Genomic DNA, 21,852 nt, shown 5'->3' with positions numbered 1-21,852 from the left:
TTCTTTTAAACTGTTCTGTAATAGTTTGGGAACTAAAGACATCAATTGTTGTACACTGTTCAGAAAAAGAGAAACACTTAATCATCACAGTATAACGCCAAGTCACTTAAATTTCAGGTAAATCAATCTGTCCAGGTAAGACATACTGATATCCCAACTGACATAAGCTTTTGTGAATCAGTTTCACCTGTGTTTATTTTACACTTTTACATTACTGTCATGTTCACTATTACACTGATAGACTGTTTTTCATTAAATAAAACATAAAGACTAAGACAAGAAAGTCAGTGATGTGTTGTATATGTTAATGGGACCCTATAAGCTTGTCTGTTAACAATTAACTCTTGACTAATAATAAGTGTTTAAAAGAAATTGGCAGCAGTTCCATCTCTACTACATAGCCATGTTGTAACAAATGCATTATGTGGCTTGGCATTGTGTAGTGGTGGTATAAGCAGCAGAGAAATTGCAGTAGGAAATTGAAAATTACTACGCTGGAAAAAAGGGGTGACAGTGGAAAACATATAATATGTTGTTGACTAAAAATGGTAAAGTCCTTAACTGTTTTAAAATCATGTGTAAAGAAACACAGCTTTTGTTAAATTGTGTTGCAGGCATTCAGTTAGTAATTAGTGTATATTTACCTAAATCAATAAATCTAAAAAAGCATTCAATATCACTTTTTGTGCTATTTTAATTAAATGACTGAAAAGGCACTTTATTACTGCTTTCTGTTTTGGAATTAAGGTTAAGATTATTTTAATGAATACAATTATCATTCAAAACTGTAGTTTTTGTCTTATATCAAGTTTTGTTTGATAACCTAATTCATTTGAGTGTTACAAAAGAATGTCTTTCCTTTCTTCCAGAATTATTTACCCAGTTTAAAGAGGTTTTGTGAGGGTTTGGGCCATTTCTACCTGAATGTGTGTTTCCCTGAGGAGAAAGCCACTCTGTACAGCCATGAGCGCAAGACAGAGATCAAGAGAAGCTCAGTGTGTGTCCTGCTGCTTAAATCCTTAGTGTCCAGGTAACACACACTTATTTTATACACTGACCACTTTATAACCACATCCTGTACACCTGCGAACAGACAGATGGGCTAGAACAGCAGACCTGTGAGCTTGTGCCATTTTGGCCATTTTCCTCTGATCTTTTTCATCAATAGTGTGTTTCCAGTTGCTAAATTGGCAATCACACCATGTTGTACATCATTCTCATAAGCATCACACTTGGTCCCATTGTTGTCTGTATAATAAAATGCTGTGAGCTGCTGCCACAAAAGTAATAATTACATGAAGGTGTATAGGTGTTCCAATTAAAGTGGCTGCTCAGTGTAAATAAACATACAATAAAATGTAAGTAAAAGAACAGGGACAGGAAAAACACTTTTACAGACCACTCATAGCCAAAACTATAAAGGAATAACATGACTATGGCTTCTTATATAATATTAAAACTACTTGCCTATAATTGTTTGCTCCCAAAACAATTCTGATCTATTGAAGGCATGAACCCCACAACACCTCTGAATGTGTACTGAGGTATTTGAACTATAGTGGTAGCAGCAAAGCCTTTAGGGTGTAAGTTGCAAGGTGGGGCCCTCAATGGATCAGACTTGTTTGTCCAGCACATCCAACAGATGCTCAGTTGAATTGAGATCTGGGGAATTTGATGGATTAGTAAACACCTTAAACTCTTTGGTATGTTTCACAAACCTAACCCATTCCTAAGCAATTTGTGTTGTTTTACTGTTGTTATATATAATGTGTACATACATACATATACTTAATGGCCAAAAGAATGTGAACACTGTTGAACATTCCATTTAAAATTCCATTTTTGCAGTTATAACAGCATTTACTGTTCTGGGAATTTTTGCCTGCCCATTCAGTCAATATAAAGCAATTGTGTGGTCACTAATGTCGGACAAGAAGACCTTACTCACAACTGGCGTTTCAATTAATCCCAGATGGGTTTAATGTTTTGTAGGTCAAGGCTCTGTGCAGGCCACTGGAGCTTCTTTAAAACAATCTTTGTGCACAGTCATACTTGAACAGGAAACAACCTTTCCTCAAAGTGCTTCTATGTAGTTAAAAGCTTTAATTTTTATATGTAACTGATTGGGTGTGGCTGATTAACCTAAAGTCATTACTTAGAAACAGTGTCCACATCATTTTGTCCAGTGTATATAGAAAAGATGTATATACTATTAAAAAGTTAAAAGTATCCCTTTGTGTTTGTGTAGCTGCATGGTGGAAGATGTAGAGGAGGCTTTTGTGCGGAATCCAGATGCTCGTCCCCTACTAATATATCTGAAGACAGAAGAAAAGAAATCAGAGTGTGAGGGCACTTCCTGTCTCAGTTTGGGTGCTAGAGATCTGCTAGAGAGAGTAAATAATGCAGACAAAGGTGCTAAGGTTAAGGTAGGACATGCACTCCTGTTTACACATATTCATCATGCAATTAAGGTCAGTTTAAGTCTTTTTTTAGCTTTATGTTTAAAATGCAAGCTGAAATTGCATTAGGAATCTTAGAAAATGTAGCTGGCAGCAAATCATTAACACTGTATTATTTTGCAATAATACTGTATATTTACATTCATGGCAATTAGCATTTAGCAATCCAAGCAGTCGAGGGTTAAGAGCTATACTTAATGGCCCAACAATGACAAACTGGCTGTAGTAAGGCTTGAACCAGCAACCTTTTAATTACTAGTCCACTACTAATTGTTTTTTTCCTTAACTACATCCATTTATAACAGTTGGTGCACTTTTATGATCTGCTTTTATCAGAGTGTGTTAGGTATGAGCCTCTTCAGTCAGAGTTGGGCTCTGAGGCAAAGGAAGTAAGACTAAACTGGGTAATTGGATACAACCAATTTTTCTTAAGGCTGCCTTGTCAGCATCTCTGAAGGCTGAGTTGTGGGTCCTCAGCAGTATGTGCACCTCAGCAATCATTCACAGCTTCTGGTTGGAGTGTGGTGTGGTGGTGTCGTGGGAAGGTAGCATCATCAATGGGTTTGCTGATGTAACCAGTTACTGATGCTGAATATTCCTCCAAGTTGACAGTGTCACTGTCTGTCACAGCCTTCCTAAACATGCTCCATACAGTTTGAAGCTTCTGAAGAGAGGTCTGTATGCTGGGATCATCATTACAGACATGTGGTCTGAGAATCTGAGGTGGAGACGAGGCTCCATTCGGTAGACTTTGGCGTTGTTTGTAGAAACATTTGCTCCTCTCGTAGCAAAATCCACATATTGATGAAAATCAGGGAGCACTGACTTGAGATTTGTGTGATTACATTAAACAGCAATAAACAGTCTATCTGAATAAATGTTCTGCAGATAGTTAATGGCTCCATACAGTTCCTTTGCATTCTGGAAAGAGAATGGCAGACCTGCCAATTATGGTGTTTTCTGGTGAATGCCAATTGAGTTGCACAGTGTTGGACTGTAAGCTCAGTTTGCACTAGAGGACATATGTCACCCTCATGGAGTCTGTTTGTAATGGTTTGTTCAGAAACACAAACACTTGTAGCCCACTTGAGGTCATTCTGTAGAGCTCTAGCAGTGCTCCTCCTGTTCCTCCCCGCACAAAAGAGTGTATAATTTACTATTTAATACTATTTAACTAGATTACACTTAACACTTTACACTTACACTTTTTCGTGTGAATTATTTTTATTCACTGTGTAAACTTTGCATACATGGTGTTGTGTGTATTTGTGTGTGTGTGTGTGTGTGTGTGTGTGTGTGTGTGTGTGTGTGTGTGTGTGTGTGTGTGTGTGTGTGTGCACGCAGGTGGTGGACCATGCAGGCTCTGCTGAGGATGGAGCTCTGCTTATTAATGCTCAGCTAGAGAAGATTATAAAGCAGGTACACACACCCTAGTTTACGCACTATAACAGAGGATTTCAGTCTTTGGGTTGTGGTGGTATTACAAAAAGACTGTAGATTCACTATATATACTTTTTACTATATAAAAAATTACAATTTATTTTGCCTTCTAAACAGCATCAATTCTTCTAGGTACACCTGCACAAACTCGGGGATTTTGTAGTATTAAAGGATTTGTAAAATTATAGTCAGATGTACAGTATGATTAACCAATTACACCAAACAGGTGATAATGATGACAGAAACAGCTGTGTATGAGGCTTAAAACTGGGTGATGAACAGCCAATCTCCGCTACAAATGTGAGGTTGTGGAAGACAGTTTCATGTCACAGGTTATACACTATGGCAAGCAGGGGCGTAGCACCAAATTCTGGGCCCTATGCACAAGCAGTGCCCATGGGGCCCCCCTCACCCCAGTCTCTCTCTTGACTCACTAGTCATTTTTCATTAAAAGGGGCAAAAAGAAAACAGACTTCAAAAAAGTGCTAAACACTGAAATGTATCAGTTGCTGCATCACCCTCTGTAACAGTTTCTGCAGAATGAACACAAAGTTAAATGCGCCTAGCCCGGTGAAGGCGGACTAAACCATTTCGTGCAAGGGGTGGGGGTGCCTGTCCTTAGACAATTCAATCCATCAATCAACCGATTAATTTACCCAAAACATTACATTTACATTAGTTAGCAACATCTATTGTGATCTTTAAATGATATTAATATTTAAAGGAAAATAAAATTCCAGACTCCTCAAGGGCCCTCCCCCGACTTGGGGCCCTGGTAACTCAGTCCCACTTTTCACCCCACTACGATGCCCCTGATGGCAAGACTGAGCACAACAACAAGACACAATGTGGTTTTACTCCCAAGGTCCAAGGTCTCTCCCAGACGAGGATTTTAAAGCAGACTGGGGTTTCAAGATGTGCTGTTTAAGCTTTTTTTTAAAACACAAAGAAACTGGCAATGTTGAGGACCGTAGACACAGTGGTCGGCCAAGGAAACTTAATGCCGCTAAGTTGAAAGATGTGGGAGAAAAAATGTTAATTTACACTAGAAGTATTAATACATAATGAATTACTACTTAAAACGTGTAGTTATGCTTAGGGCATAATTGCCAGTAATCATATTTCAATATTCCAAGAATACTGCTACAGTGGAATGTTACTGGAAAGAGGTGTACGTGACAAGAACTGTGTCAATTGCATTGTATGACCTCCAAATTCCAGTTCTAGCTGGTTTAGACAAGTTCCTATGTTCTAGCTAAGAAATCTCTGTTAACTGAGAAATTTTTCACTGTCCTACAAGGACACCCGAAGGAGACTTATTTTCTTCTCTTCTTATTGCACTCTCCAAGTTTCCATGTACTTTCAGTGCAATTCTACTTCAGAAAAGAATAAAACTCTTTTTACTTATAATATAGTCTCATTAAGGGTATTTCATTGATATTTCATTAAGGGTTTTTCCACCACAAAGATGAACGACACATCATGCTTACTTCCCTTCGAAATCAGAAGATGACCAGCAGTGCCATAAGATCAGAACGGTCAGAAACCAGTGGGACTCGAGTACACTCATTTACTGTTCGAAGAAGTCTGGCTAGAAGTGGTCTTCATGTAAGAATTGCGGCCTTTGATGTGGAAACAAGGCTAAGCGACTTAACTATGCACTAAAACATAGGAACTGGAGTGCAGCAGATGCTGTGGAGTAATGACTCAAAATGTTAAATATTGCGCTGTAACAGGAGGCAGTTTGTTCACCAAAGGGCTGGAGAGCAAAACAATAATGAATCTGCAGGCAACAGTGAAGCATGGAGGCTCCTTGCAAGTTTGGGGTTGCATTTCATTTGGAGATTTGGTCAGGATTCCGCTGTCCTCAATGCTGAGAAATACAGGCAGATACTTATTCATCATGCAGTACCATCAGGGAGGCATCTGATTGACTCCAAATTTAATCTGCAGCAGGACAAAAAGATAGTTCCTAATGACACACAGCTAGTGTCATTATGAACTGTCTTCAGTGTAAAGAGGAACAAGGAGTCCTGGAAGTGATGATATGGCCCCCAAAGAGCCCTGATCTCAACATCATCGAGTCTGTCTGGGGTTACATGAAGAGACAAAAGTATTTGAGCAAGTCTTCATCCATAGTAGATCTGTGGTTAGTTCTCTGAGATGTTTGGAACAACCGCCCTGCAGTTTCTGGATGTGGATTTAACTTTTGTGTATTCACTTAGCATTTTGTTAGTTTACAAAATAAACTATTAACACTTCTATTTTTGAAAGCATTCTTACTTTGCAAGATTTTTCCACACCTGCTATTTGAAGCCATTCAATTGAGAATAGCATATTTATACAAAAAAAAAAAAACATTTTATTATTATTAAATACATTGTGTTTGTATTGCTTTTGTTGTATAAGAAGTTAGATAACCCTAGATAGTAGAACTCACCAGTTCCCCTCTAAGCTGTGAGTAATTTTAGTTATAAGAGAATTTTTAAAATAATTATTATGGGTAATTCTTAGATTTTTGATGTATGTACATGTTGATTTTATTTATTTTGGTCACGATTCTCTTTATGTTTTCCTTCAGGAACTGTTGGGTTTGGAACCTGATTACAGTAGCACACTGGAGGACAGAGATGATTTGGACTCTGGTGATGTGTTGTGGGATCTTCATGATGAGCAGGAGCAGATCGAGGCTTACCAGCACATATGCAGCACTGCGGCAAATCTTAGCTTGCAAAAGGTACCTCCCTTCCTCTCCTTCTCATCTTACTCTTGGTGATGTTTTCAGTTCCCAAAGGATCTCATTGCCTTTTCAAAATGCTTGATGTTGCAGCCTTTTCTCTGAAACTCTGTGACACTATTTGATACTGTTTGATACTCAGGGTGGGGCTTTAAACTTTTGTAATGGAACCAACAACCATACAGCAAAATAACTCGAATACAAACAAACAAAAATAAAGAATGGCCTAGCCTCTGACTTAAAACCTAATAAAAATTATGATTGTCTTTGAAATTGTAAGTCCAATAGATACGTACAGTGGGGCCAAAAAGTATTTAGTCAGCCACTGATTGTGCAAGTTCTCCTACTTAGAAAGATGAGAGAGTTCTATAATTTTCATCATAGGTACACTTCAACTATGAGAGACAAAATGAGAAAAAAAAATCCAGGAAATCACATTGTAGGATTTTTAAAGAATTTATTTGTAAATTATGGTGGACAATAAGTATTTGGTCAATAACAAAAGTTCAACTCAATACTTTGTAACATGACAGAGGTCAAACGTTTCCTGTAAGTCTTCACCAGATTTGCACACACTGTAGCTGGTATTTTGGCCCATTCCTCCATGCAGATCTCCTCTAGAGCAGTGATGTTTTGGGGCTGTCGCTGGGCAACACGGACTCCACAAATTTTCGATGGGGTTGAGGTCTGGAGACTGGCTAGGCCACTCCAGGACCTTGAAATGCTTTTTACGGAGCCACTCCTTCGTTGCCCGAGCGGTGTGTTTGGGATTATTGTCATGCTGGAAGACCCAGCCACGTTCCATCTTCAATGCTCTCACTGATGGAAGGAGGTTTTGGCTTAAAATCTCACGATACATGGCCCCGTTCATTCTTCCCTTAACACGGATCAGTCGTCCTGTCCCCTTTGCAGAAAAACAGCCCCAAAGCATGATGTTTCCACCCCCATGCTTCACAGTAGGTATGGTGTTCTTCAGCATTCTTCTTCCTCCAAACACGACGAGTTGAGTTTTTACCAAAAAGCTCCATTTTGGTTTCATCTGACCACATGATATTCTCCCACTCCTCTTCTGGATCATTCACATGCTCTCTGGCAAACTTCTGACGGGGCTGGACATGTACTGGCTTAAGCAGGGGGACACGCCTGGCACTGCAGGATTTGAGTCCCTCTCTGCGTAGTGTGTTACTGATGGTAGCCTTTGTTACTTTGGTTCCAGCTCTCTGCAGGTCATTCATCAGGTCCCTCCGTGTAGTTCTGGGATATTTTGCTCACCCTTCTCATGATCATTTTGACCATGTCTTCCATTTTCTTACAATTGCTCCCACAGTTGATTTATTCACATCAACCTGCTTGCCTATTGTAGATTCACTCTTCCCAACCTGGTGCAGGTCTACAGTTTTCTTCCTGGTGTCCTTCGACAGCTCTTTGGTCTTGGCCATGGTTGACTGTTTGAGGCTGTGGACAGGTGTCTTTTATACAGATAACAATGTCAAACAGGTGCCATTAATACAGGTAACGAGTGGAGGACAGGAAAGCTTCTTAAAGAAGAAGTTACAGGTCTGTGAGAGCCAGAAATCTTGCTTGTTTGTTATTGACCAAATACTTATTTTCCACCATAATTAAAAATAAATTCTTTAAAAATCCTACAATGTGATTTCCTGGATTTTTTTTTCTCATTTTGTCTCTCATAGTTGAAGTGTACCTATGATGAAAATTACAGACCTCTCTCATCTTTCTAAGTAGGAGAACTTGCACAATCAGTGGCTGACTAAATACTTTTTAACCCCACTGTATGGCGTATAGCATATGTCGTTATAACGAGAAAAGGATGTCGTTAAAATGAGAAAGTATGTCGTTATAACGAGAAAGTATGTCGTTATAACGAGAAAATGATTCGTTAAAACGAGAAAAGGATGTCGTTATAACGAGAAAAGTTCATTACCTTAAATGCTGCATAGCTGACGGAAGCGTATCTGCTGATGGAGAGACAGCTTGCACACATGCATGATGCTGTAGCTTGTGTAACCTTGCGGCTTAGCGTGCCGATCAAGATTCTCCTTTAGGAGCAGTGCAACAATGTCTAAACTTAGTTTAATATTCAACATTTGTCTGACATTCGGCATTTGGATCTAAATAAGTGCTTGAAAAAACACCTAAGACCTTCTTATTTTATGATTTCTTACACACATGAAAATAGTCAACCTACTACAAAAACAGTTTTATGTTAATTTTAAGATTGCGTCTATTTGTCTAAAGAAAGGTTATAATGAAACCATTTATCAAGCTCCCACTTCATCTAACTAGTTAGGGACCGTCATAAAATTAACGGTGAAACATAGGAAACATTTACTCTGCACTTATCCAGACAAATAAATCCATTTAAATCTTGTAATGATTTGATGAATTAATGTCAAACAATTTTTACACAAACACATCAATGTTTCTTACCTACTACACACACCTTATTTTTTGAAATAACATAGTATTTATTTTACATTACATTTAAATAAAAATCTATAATTCTGTAATAAAATTATATTTCAAATATACAAATTATATTTCCAAAAATACAAATCATACAAGATTTAAATGGATTTATTTGTCTGGATAAGTGCAGAGTAAATGTTTCCTACGTTTCACCATTAGTTTTATGACGGTCCCTAACTAGTTAGATGAAGTGGGAGCTTGATAAATGGTTTCATTATAACCTTTCTTTAGATAAATAGACGCAATCTTAAAATTAACATAAAATTGTTTTTGTAGTAGGTTGACTATTTTCATCTGTGTAAGAAATCATAAAATAAGAAGGTCTTAGGTGTTTTTTCAAGCACTTATTTAGATCGGAATGCCGAATGTCAGACATATGTTGAATATTAAACTAAGTTTAGACATTGTTGCACTGCTCCTAAAGGAGGATCTTGATCGGCACGCTAAGCTGCAAGGTTACACAAGCTACAGCATCATGCATGTGTGCAAGCTGTCTCTCCATCAGCAGATACGCTTCCGTCAGCTATGCAGCATTTAAGGTAATGAACTTTTCTCGTTATAACGACATCATTTTCTTGTTTTAACGACATCATTTTCTCGTTATAACGACATCCTTTTCTCGTTATAACAACATACTTTCTTGTTTTAACGACATCCTTTTCTCGTTATAACGACATACTGACGGCTTTTTTTTTTATCTGTGTGGCAGCAATACGCTTCCGTAAATAGAGGGACCCTTATATTTTAGAAAATTAAAGACAGGGCAAAATTCAACCACAATTCAGCAAGCTAATAATTGATCACTGTAAACATCTCAATGCTGTAATTACCAACAATATTTTTTCTATTTATTTATGCATTTTCTCCCTTTTTCTCCCGATTTAGTGGAGTCAATCTGTCTTCCGCTGCTGGGGATCCCTAATTGCATTCGAGCGGGGTATATTGCTGCTCACTCCTCCTCGAACTCATTCACAGTCCTAGTGGACTCCTTCTTTTCGCCCATGCTTTCTGCACAGGCACCTCTATCTGCTAACCAGGGTCTTTACACAGTGTTTGAAGACCCCACCTATTTAGTCCGGCCATTCCACCCAGCAGACACGGTAGCCAGTTATTGTCTGCTGCAGGCACTGGCAATTGTGCCCAGTAGATGATGCCCAGCCGATCGGAGGCAGAGCCGAGATTCGAACCGAGGTGTTCAGAATCTCCGCACTGGTGTGCCAGCGGAGATATATACGTATATATACAGGTCCTTCTCAAAAAATTAGCATATTGTGATAAAGTTTATTATTTTCCATAATGTAATGATAAAAATTAAACTTTCATATATTTTAGATTCATTGCACACCAACTGAAATATTTCAGGTCTTTTATTGTTTTAATACTGATGATTTTGGCATACAGCTCATGAAAACCCAAAATTCCTATCTCAAAAAATTAGCATATCATGAAAAGGTTCTCTAAACGAGCTATTAACCTAATCATCTGAATTAACTCTAAACACCTGCAAAAAATTCCTGAGGCTTTTAAAAACTCCCAGCCTGGTTCATTACTCAAAACTGCAATCATGGGTAAGACTGCCGACCTGACTGCTGTCCAGAAGGCCATCATTGACACTCTCAAGCAAGAGGGTAAGACACAGAAAGAAATTTCTGAACAAATAGGCTGTTCCCAGAGTGCTGTATCAAGGCACCTCAGTGGGAAGTCTGTGGGAAGGAAAAAGTGTGGCAGAAAACGCTGCACAACGAGAAGAGATGACCGGACCCTGAGGAAGATTGTGGAGAAGGGCCGATTCCAGACCTTGGGGGACCTGCGGAAGCAGTGGACTGAGTCTGGAGTAGAAACATCCAGAGCCATCGTGCACAGGCGTGTGCAGGAAATGGGCTACAGGTGCCGCATTCCCCAGGTCAAGCCACTTTTAAACCAGAAACAGCGGCAGAAGCGCCTGACCTGGGCTACAGAGAAGCAGCACTGGACTGTTGCTCAGTGGTCCAAAGTACTGTTTTCGGATGAAAGCAAATTTTGCATGTCATTCGGAAATCAAGGTGCCAGAGTCTGGAGGAAGACTGGGGAGAAGGAAATGCCAAAATGCCTGAAGTCCAGTGTCAAGTACCCACAGTCAGTGATGGTCTGGGGTGCCATGTCAGCTGCTGGTGTTGGTCCACTGTGTTTTATCAAGGGCAGGGTCAATGCAGCTAGCTATCAGGAGATTTTGGAGCACTTCATGCTTCCATCTGCTGAAAAGCTTTATGGAGATGAAGATTTCATTTCAGATGGGTGAATGGTTTACTGACCATGGTATTACTGTGCTCAATTGGCCTGCCAACTCTCCTGACCTGAACCCCATAGAGAATCTGTGGGATATTGTGAAGAGAAAGTTGAGAGACACAAGACCCAACACTCTGGATGAGCTTAAGTTCGCTATCGAAGCATCCTGGGCCTCCATAACACCTCAGCAGTGCCACAGGCTGATTGCCTCCATGCCACGCCGCATTGAAGCAGTCATTTCTGCAAAAGGATTCCCGACCAAGTATTGAGTGCATAACTGAACATAATTATTTGAAGGTTGACTTTTTTTGTATTAAAAACACTTTTCTTTTATTGGTCGGATGAAATATGCTAATTTTTTGAGATAGGAATTTTGGGTTTTCATGAGCTGTATGCCAAAATCATCAGTATTAAAACAATAAAAGACCTGAAATATTTCAGTTGGTGTGCAATGAATCTAAAATATATGAAAGTTTAATTTTTATCATTACATTATGGAAAATAATGAACTTTATCACAATATGCTAATTTTTTGAGAAGGACCTGTGTATATATATATATATATATATATATATATATATACAGTGCCATTAGAAAGTATTCACACCCCTTCACTTTTTTCACATTTTGTTACGTTACAGACATATTTGAAAACCGATTTGAGTATAGTATTCTTTTAAAAAATCTACATGAAATAGCCCATAATGACAAAGTGAAAACATGTTTTCAGACATTTTTGTAAATGTATTAAAAATTTCAACATTTAAACATAATAGGTACATAAGTATTCACACCCATGGTTTAATATTTTGTTGAAGCACCTTTGGCAGCAATCACAGCCTCAAGTCTTCCTGGGTATGTCTGTACAAGCTTGGCACACCTGTTTTTGGGCATTTTCTCCCATTCTTCTCTGCAGATCCTCTCAAGCTCAGTCAGGTTGGATGGGCAGCGTCTGTAAACAGCCATTTTTAGGTCTTTCCAGAGATGTTTAATTGGATTCAAGTCTGGGCTCTGGTTGGGCCACTCAAGGACATTCACAGACTGCTCCTGAAGCCACTCCTTTGTTATCTTGGCTGTGTGCTTTGGGTCATTGTCGTGTTGGAAGATGAATCGTTGCCCTAGTCTGAGGTTCCAGAGCACTCTGGAGCAGGTTTTTTTGAAGAATCTCCCTATATTTGGCTGCTGTCATCTTACCCTCTATGCGGACTAGTCGCCCAGTTCGTGCCGCAGAAAAACATCCCCACAGCATGATGCTGCCACCACCATGCTTGACAGTAGGGATGGTGTTAGCCAGGCGATGAGCAGTGCCTGTTTTTCTCCAGACATGACGCTTGTAGTTCAGGCCAAAAAGTTCTATTTTGATTCCTCTGGTCTGAGAATCCTTAAGGTGCTTTTTGGCAAACTCCAAGTGGGCTGCCATGTGCCTTTTAGTGAGCAGTGGCTTCCATCTGGCCACTCTACCATAAAGGCCTGATTGGTGGAGTGTGTTAGCAATGGTTGACCTACTGGATGGTTGTCCTATCTCCACAAGGGAACACTGGAGCTCTGCCTTAGTGACCATTGGGTTCTTGGTCACCTCTCTGACCAAGGTCCTTCTTCCCTGATTACTCAGTTTGGTCGGGCGGCCAGATCTAGGGAGGGTTCTGGTGGTTCCAAACTCCTTCCATTTCCGAATAATGGAGACCACAGTGCTTTTCGGGACCTTCAATGCTGCCGAAATTTTTTTGTATCCTTCCCCAGATTTGTGCCTTGACACAATCCGGTCTCGGAGGTCTAAAGACAATTCCTTTGACTTCATTGCTTGGTTTCTGCTCTGATATGCACTGTCAACTGTGAGAACTTTTATAGACAAGTGTCTGCCATTCCAAATTATGTTCAATTAACTGAATTTACCACAGATGGTCTCCAATCAAGTTGTAGAAGCATCTCAAGAATGATCAGTGTAAACTGGATGCACCTGAGCTCAATTTTGAATGTCATAGCAAAGGGTGTGAATACTTATGTACCTATTATGTTTAAATGTTTACATTTTTAAAAGATTTACAAACATGTCTGAAAACATGTTTTCACTTAGGGATTTATAATGCGGATCTTAAATCCTACTGCTGGGGTATGACCTAAAGTTGGGTTACAACATGATTAAGTCATTGGGAACTCAAAAACAACCTATAATTTACTTCAGCTGTAATGTGTTATATTAACACCACCCAGAGATTCAGGTGTTATTGCAACAAAATGGCAATGAGTATAAGATTTTCAAGACTGTGAACATTCCTAGAGACACCATTGGGTTGTCTAGAAGTACAAAAGCAATGGCGCAGCAGCAAACTTACCTGGTCGTAGAAGAAAGCTTTAAGTTTTGTCCAGAGGCGTGTCAGTTGTGTTACTGCAAAATAAAGGATTGAAATAGAATGTCTAACAAGCTTGTGGATGGCTGTTCACAAACCCTTGGCCATATAGTGTAATAACTGACCCTTATTAGTGTACATTTTGTAGGTTTTAACTGGTTGATTTCAGACCAGGTCTTTTGATTCACCCCTACTTATGTGTGTGTGTGTTTGTTTGTCTGTCTGTCTAGTACATTGATGGCCTGAATGATATGGTTGCTGCTCCTCCTCCAACTCCTCCATTGCTGGTATCGGGAGGACCAGGCTCGGGCAAATCACTCCTTCTTGCTAAATGGTATTTCTTACTGCACATAAAAAACATACTGAACATTTCATGTAATTTCATTAATATACAGTGATAAAAGAGAGCCAATAGGTCTAAAATCGTTATGAATATTTAAAAGTGAAGTCCCCATAATTGTTTATGGTACCAATTTACACGAACAATGTTTTCTGCCTTATTTGTTACTGGATATAACACCATGGAGATGTGAGTTTGAGTCTCAGCATTGCCACCGGCCTGGTTGAGTACTTAACAGACTTAATTAGCTGTGTTTTAGGAAGGTAAGGCAGGATGGAAAGTCAAGCCCTTGACACTGGCTGAGGTGCCCAGAATGAGTGGTGAAGAATTACAGAGGGCATAGCTTGATCCTCTGTCTGTGTTAAGGCTCTCGGTAGGAATCCTCCAGTAGCCAGTAATAAAAAATAAAAAAAAATGTTTTTTCCCATTTTGCTTCCTCTCTACTGCTCCTGACCTCCACTCCTGACCAAGGAGAGCCGTGACTATCACATGCCCCTTCTGACGTGTACATAGCTGACTGCTTTTTTTGAAGATCCATATCTCATACAGAGAGCCATGCACTGATTTCCATTTGCTCCAATCTCTGGGCCATTGAAACATCCATCAAAGGTTGTCATTGCAGCGGTTATGAGGAATCCCCTCATGGACGAACCAATCTATTTCCGTCTCCTGGCCTGTCTGTAGCAAAGCTGTGATTCAAACTCATGAGTTTGAGATGTCTGCCAGTCATTTCCTTTAAATGAAATTTAAATATCTTTTCTCCAAGTCAGTGCAAATTCACATGTTTAATAAAAATTTTACAGTACAAAGTGTGTTGATTATGTAAAAAAATATTTAAGTGTCATTTTACAAAAATGCTGTTTTTTAAGGATGGAGCTACAGCAGAAGCACTCGCCCAACACGCTGATCCTTTATCATTTTGTGGGTCGTCCTCTATCCACCAGCGCAGAACCGGTCCTCATCATCAAACGTCTTACTGTTAAGGTCTGGTAATGTGCCAACGTGCTCATCTTACTTTTGCACAGTGTTTTAGGTTTTGTTTATAACACAGGTAAAAGTGATCTAAATCTGGTCTCGTATCTCGTCTGTTTTATGACAGAATGAACAGAAAATTCACATTAAATACCCTATATGGTCAAAAGTACATGAACAGATGATTCATTAATAAGGATCCCTTGACAACTACAATAGCCTTCAGTCCTCGAAGGCTTTTTACTATATTTTGCATTGTGTTTATAGAAATCAATGTAATTCATCCCAAATATTTAGGTTTAAAAGGTCAGGGTTCTGTTGTTTCTCCACACCATACATGTCAAACCATATCTACCACTTTGTGGCAGTTGCTCTTGAACAGGAAAGGGCCTTGTCCAACTGTATGTTAACATACAGCTATATATAATTGTAACATACAGTGGTTTAACATGGAAATAAAATGAAATGAATAGAAAAATAAATGTGTTTAATTTTTTTAATTCTTGTTAGCCATGAGCATATGTCCCAGATTGCATTTCTTTCACTTTAGTCATTGTTTTTCTGTTAGGCTTTTTATAATTGACTTTGTCCCAAAACAACTTTGCCATTTCCAGGTCCAAATAAACAAAAAAAAACTTGAGAGGGACTGTATGCAACAGGGACCTAGCTTCCTTTGCCTAGCGGATATTAGGTTGAATTAAACTATATTAAATAAACTTGTACTAAAGAGTGAAAATAAAATGAATTATTCCAACATGTTTTTACATATAAAAAGCACAAAAAGTTCAACCATCAGTTCAGTAAAATCTGTGACATCTGTGACAATTTCTGGACATTGTGCACTGATTCCCATCACATCAATCAGTCCAGCAGGAATCTCAAACCTAAAAGGCTAAAGATACATATCAGAACCACCTCAGGGTTAAAAGGTACCACAGCCATGAGGGATCTCTCAGGACATCATCACTCACTTTCCACACTCTCAACAAACCTGAGTGATTGTATGTGAAAGGCAGAACGACAGCAACTCAACATCCTTGATCACTGTCAGTCTCTATAATATTAAACCCCAAGGTTCTGCACTTTTGTCTAAGGCAGGGGTGGACAGGGTGGATTTTACAGATTTTTAAAGAAAAGTGCCAATACACAACACAGCTACCTTAATGGTTGAATGTAAACCTAGAACATCCAGCGATGCTGCAAGGCTTCATGTTTCAAAGACGAAAATTGTCGTCTGTGTTTTGACACCCCTCTCTGCGTCCACAGAATTGGTTGTTTACCCGAGTAGTGTTTTTAGCTGCTTTAGACTTTGACATTTTGGACATTTTGACTAACCAATTGCAAACTAAATTGCGTAACTCACGTGAGGCACTTGAATTCTACGCAAATGAAAAACGTTAAATTGCTAAACGCTTACCTTAAATTTCACAGCAAATTGCATATTTTTATGGTTGTGAATTAGGTAGGGCCTTAGTTATAATGGTCAATACATTCACTTATACTGGTGCCAGATCATGTTATCTTTCATAGGTTCAAAGCTTGTTTATTGATCTACCAGGGCGTACAGTGAGAAGGTCATTACAATAATCTAACCTTGAAGTTAATTTATTTTTTCAGCATCATTAACAAATAGTATATTTCTTATTTTAGAGATATTGCACAGATAAAAGACAGCAACTCTAGTAATATTACAAAGGTGTGCATCAAAGGAGAGGTCATCCATTGTGATGCCCAAGTTTTTAACTGAGCTAGAAGTCACAGAGAAAGCATTAAGGTTTAGCACCAGGTTATCGGACAAACGCAACTTTGGATCTGACAAGTAAAACCTCAGTTTTATCAGAATTAAGTGAAATAAATATTAAACATTAAGAATACTCAATACAAAATACTCTTGAATTTACTTTCAGTAATGTTCTTTAAAATCCTTTTTTGCATTTCCAGCTCTTGCAGCATTTCTGGTCTCTTTCTGGCCTGTCTATGGATCCCTGTAAGACACTGGAAGAATTTCCACGCTGGCTTGAGAGACTGTCCTCACGCCATCATGGCAACATTGTAATAGTCATCGATTCCATCGACCAAATTCAAGTAGGTGAAATTAGTTAATTAGTTAAATTATTTGGTAAAACATCTTTTAGCCCTAGAACTTTAAAGTAGACATACATTATTTACCTTTTCAAGAAACCCACACTGGAGACCTCAGACTTAGACCCATGTCAAAATCCTTGAACAGGCAGGCTAGATGCAATTTTCTTTTTTTCTTCTGATTTAAGATCAGAATCAAATTGGCTTCAAAGTAGCTTATCTTACAGAAACTGCCCTTGTGGAACATTCTGTCAGAGCCACCAAATTATTCCTCTTTATACCTGGAATGAACTTACTCTGTCTGTTCAAACAGGTTTTGCTATCTTCAAAAACAAATGAAATTTGGAAACTAACCTAGCATTTACTAATACCTTCTTATGTTTAAAAATCCCTCTTTTTTCCTCTAACATAGTTTTAGCATATTTGTGTTTGTGCCTGCAACACAAGAATTGTGACAATCATGTTTACCACTAAGTTACACCACCTTTCCTATTAACTACACGTTCTAATCCTTTAAGAAATGAGGATACTAATTGTTACTGTTTTGGCAATACAGTTTTGCAGATTTAGACTGCAGGCAGGCCAGTCAAGCATACACACTCTTAGTCTACGAAGCCACACTGTTGTAATGTGTGCAGAAAATTGGCATCCAAGGGCTCAAAGGTCATGCACATTTAACAGTAATTCTGGAGTTGATCTGAAAAACCTAAATTATTTTTTTCCACATTTCCCCTCTTTTTCTCCCACACTAGTCATATCCTGCTACAGAACACTACCCTGATGGAGGATTGCCAAATCTAATACATGCCCTCTCCAACACTTGTGGGGTTTTCACCTGCCAGAGGGCAGTATCGCGTACAGACACTTCACATACTCCATTATTTACCATCTCTGTTAAGTACGTTTGATAAGATAGTAGAGGCCACAATTGCAGCAGTAAAAAGGAATCTTTTCACCTGTCCTTCCTGACAGCCAATCGCATCTTTGCCCAACCTTTTAATAGCAAAAAATTCAGTTTGATCTGAATTCTAAGTTACTCTGTACTTTTGTCAGTTAAATTATTTAAGTTAGTTATTTTATGCAATTTTACAAAATGTTCTGGAAATGGGGGATTCATATAAAGCTGTTGTTATGTCTTGGCTAATTAATATTGTTATTTCATAATTTTTTTGGTTTTTAGAATGCTGAACGACACATGAAGTGGCTTATAGATCCACTTCCTGCCAATGTTAGAGTGCTAGTATCTGTCAATGTGGAGACATGCCCACAGGCATGGAGGTATTTACATTTACATTTTCAGCATTTAGCAGACACTTTTATCCAAAGCGACTTACAATTGTGACAGTATACAATCTGAGCAATTGAGGGTTAAGGGTCTTGCTCAAGGACCCAACAGTGGCAACTTGGTGATGGTGGGGCTTGAACCGGCAACCTTCTGATTACTAGTCCAGTTCCTTAACCACTAAGCTACAACTGCCCTTCTGTTTTTTCTACACACACAGAGAAAACACACAAACACATTACTGGTTATTAATGTAAAATCCATTTCTCCACCATAGCCTAAACAAGCATCCACCATTATACACTGATCAGCCATAACATTAAAACCACCACCTTGTTTCTACACTCACTGTCCATTTTATCAGCTCCACTTACCATATAGAAGCACTTTGTAGTTCTACAATTACTGACTGTAGTCCATCTATTTCTCTACATACCTTTTTACCCTGCTTTCACCCTGTTCTTTAATGGTCAGGACCACCACAGAGCAGGTATTATTTAGGTGGTGGAGGATTTTCAGCACTGCAGTGATAATGACATGGTGGTGGTGTGTTAGTGTGTGTTGTGCTGGTATGAGTGGATCAGACACAGCAGCGCTGCTGGAGATTTTAAATGCCGTGTCCACTCACTGTCCACTCTATTAGACACTCCTACCTAGTTGGTCCACCTTGTAGATGTAAAGTCAGAGATGATCATTCATCTATTGTTGCTGTTTGAGTTGGTCATCTTCTAGACTTTCATCAGTGATCACAGGACACTGCCTACAGGGTGCTGTTGGCTGGATATTTTAGATTGGAGCACTGCTGTGTCTTATCCACTCATACCAGCACAACACACACTAACACACTACCACTATGTCAGTGTAACTGCAGTGCTGAGAATGATCCACCACCCAAATAATACCTACTCTGTAGTGGTCCTGGGAGAGTCTTGACCATTGAAGAACAGCATGAAAGGGGGCTAACAAAGCATGCAGAGAAACAGATGGACTACAGTCAGTAATTGTTGAACTACAAAGGGCTTCTGTATGGTAAGTGGAGCTGATAAAATGGACAGTAAGTGTAGAAACAAGGAGGTGGTTTTAATGTTATGGCTGATCGTGTACTTTGTAACCTGTATGTTTACATGGATTATCTAGTAAAAACATGAATGCAATTATACACTATATGGCCAAAACTATGTTCGCCATAAACCATACTGTAAACCTTAAACTTGTTGCAGAGCATGTTTTACCGCTGTGCCCCAAGGGTTAAATAATTTTGATTGCAACTTTAATTTATCTATTAAAGGTTAGGACTCCATATAATACAACTTCCGTTTTGCTTTTTGCTATTTTATTTATCTTTTAACCAATCATGTAGTTAGGTTGTTTCTGTAAGTAGTCAAGAAACTAGTGTTTCTTTACTGACCTCTCTTGTTGGGTCTAGCTTTTAATCCTTTAAGTGAAAAAGTTTGGTTCTTTCTCTCTTCAGGCTGTGGCCCACGTTGCACCTGGACCCTCTCAACCAAAAAGAAGTGAAAAGTGTCATCAATACAGAGAGCACACTGACCAAACTTACTAAAGACCAGGTGTGTGTGTGTGTGTTTATGCTTTAAGTTAATAATAATGTATATAAATGTTTTCTTAGGTCGAAATTAATTTGTGGTTTTGTATTCTGTACTGTCACTGTGAGTGCTCATGTTTTTCTCTCTCTAAGGAAAAAAAGTTGGAGAAACACTGTCGTTCTGCTTCAACTTGCAATGCACTTTACGTTTCACTTCTGGCCAGACTTCTTACATTGTAAGTCACATTAACATTTTAGTTGTTTAATATGGATATTGTTTTATTTCTGTATTTCACGCATAATCACTCATTCATAATTTGGCAATTTGCTTGGTTCATTTATTCTTGTTGATGGCTTCATCCCAGTGCTGGCTGAGAAGACTATTATGCACCCTCATGGGAATGTGCTTAGTAGCCTATGACATCTAGGGGCCTCGTTATGAACTCTACAGACACCCCATTACTAGTGCAGGCAATTTGACTGGTCAACTTTGACTGGTCACAAATGCACAGCATTAATAAAACCCTTTCGACATCACTTCCTCAGGCACAGTCAGTTGTGCCTCGTTGGACGCACCACTAAAAATGTACATTTAAGAGCTCTAGATTTAGACAGCGGTGGGCTAGTGCATTAGACCAGTTGCCCCACCTGCTGTGTTTCCTAGCACAATCTTAAGTGTATAAAGGAGATACAAGAACACAGGCTGTTACATGAGGAGAACTGAACAGGGCTGTAGAAGGGCATCATCCCAGCAGCTGGACCATTATCTGCTTGTTTGTGTGAGGAGGAAATAAGGTGCTCTGCCTGAGCTCTACAAAATGTCCCCAGTGGTCTAATGGTGGGCATGTTTCGGATCATACTGTCAAAAACAGACACCACGAGGATGGCCTGAGGGCTCAACCTAAATGCCCCCTATATGGCCTCTAGTAGGACCGGTGCTCACAGCCCAGCACTATTCTGCTCGATTGACATTAACCAAAAAACACCAGAACTGGCAGGTCACTGGCGACCCGTTCTCCACACAAACGAGAGCAAGTTATGCTGATTGCAACATAACCATGACAGGTTTTGTAGTGGGTCAGTGATATTCTGGGGAGGCATATCCTCGAAGGGTTGTAGAGGGTCACAAACCTCTATGTGATAGCCAGAGGTACCCTCACCGCTGTTAGGTTCCAGGATGAAATCTTCAGAGTCACTGTCAGACCTTTCACTGGTGCAACGGGTCCTAGATACCTCTTGGTGCACAACATGTTCCTGCTCATGTGGCCAGTATAATCAAATATGCTGGTACGTTAGTACTTAAGAGGTAGGAAAACACACACTCATCATTGATTTTGTTTTTAATTTTTAGCTCTAGATCAACCTGGTCTTTGGAAAAATTACTACACCATGGTTCACTATGCCAGGACACAGTGGCTCTGTATAGACTCAGCCTTAAGGTTGTACTAGATGCACTTAACACTGACAGAGAAAGGCACGTCATGAAAGAAGTAAGTTACATTTGAATATTTGGTTCAATATTTAATTCACTACAGCAGTGTTTATATGCAAGTATAGTAGTCTAATATGTTGCATTTTGTTTTCATGTTTTACCACTGCGTTATCCTGGTCAGGGTTGCAGTGGGTCCAGTTTCCCCAGAATTACTGCGCAAAGCAGTAACACATTGTTAATCAGTGATGATCAAAATCATTATTTATTTTATTTTATTTTTTAACCTATTTTTTAAGGGCTTACAAAATCCATTTGAAAAACTTCAGCTGGCCCACTACCGCTGGGATCCAGAGTTTGAATCCCCAGCAGTGCTATCCGCCAGTCGGGTATCTACGTCCAAACATGATTGGTTATGTATGAGGGGGGTAGCCAAGGCCCCACCATGGATTGGCATTCTGTCCGGTG

General features: G+C 39.2%; 1 protein-coding gene across 1 annotated transcript in view; it reads left to right on the top strand.

Moving 5' to 3' along the window:
- Positions 1 to 21,852, top strand: part of nphp3 (nephronophthisis 3) — a 59,563-nt gene that overhangs the window by 12,133 nt on the left and 25,578 nt on the right. Inside the window, exons 7-17 of the mRNA XM_062991971.1 lie at positions 870 to 1,030; positions 2,249 to 2,426; positions 3,804 to 3,878; positions 6,481 to 6,636; positions 13,967 to 14,070; positions 14,946 to 15,060; positions 16,990 to 17,133; positions 18,311 to 18,408; positions 19,884 to 19,980; positions 20,109 to 20,191; positions 21,307 to 21,445. Of these exons, the coding sequence (XP_062848041.1) occupies positions 870 to 1,030; positions 2,249 to 2,426; positions 3,804 to 3,878; positions 6,481 to 6,636; positions 13,967 to 14,070; positions 14,946 to 15,060; positions 16,990 to 17,133; positions 18,311 to 18,408; positions 19,884 to 19,980; positions 20,109 to 20,191; positions 21,307 to 21,445 (1,350 nt within the window). The remainder of the gene's footprint in view (positions 1 to 869; positions 1,031 to 2,248; positions 2,427 to 3,803; positions 3,879 to 6,480; positions 6,637 to 13,966; positions 14,071 to 14,945; positions 15,061 to 16,989; positions 17,134 to 18,310; positions 18,409 to 19,883; positions 19,981 to 20,108; positions 20,192 to 21,306; positions 21,446 to 21,852) is intronic.

The sequence above is a fragment of the Trichomycterus rosablanca genome, chromosome 3, assembly GCF_030014385.1.
Source record: "Trichomycterus rosablanca isolate fTriRos1 chromosome 3, fTriRos1.hap1, whole genome shotgun sequence".
Taxonomy (NCBI): domain Eukaryota; kingdom Metazoa; phylum Chordata; class Actinopteri; order Siluriformes; family Trichomycteridae; genus Trichomycterus; species Trichomycterus rosablanca.
This window is presented reverse-complemented; position numbering and strand designations above follow the sequence as displayed.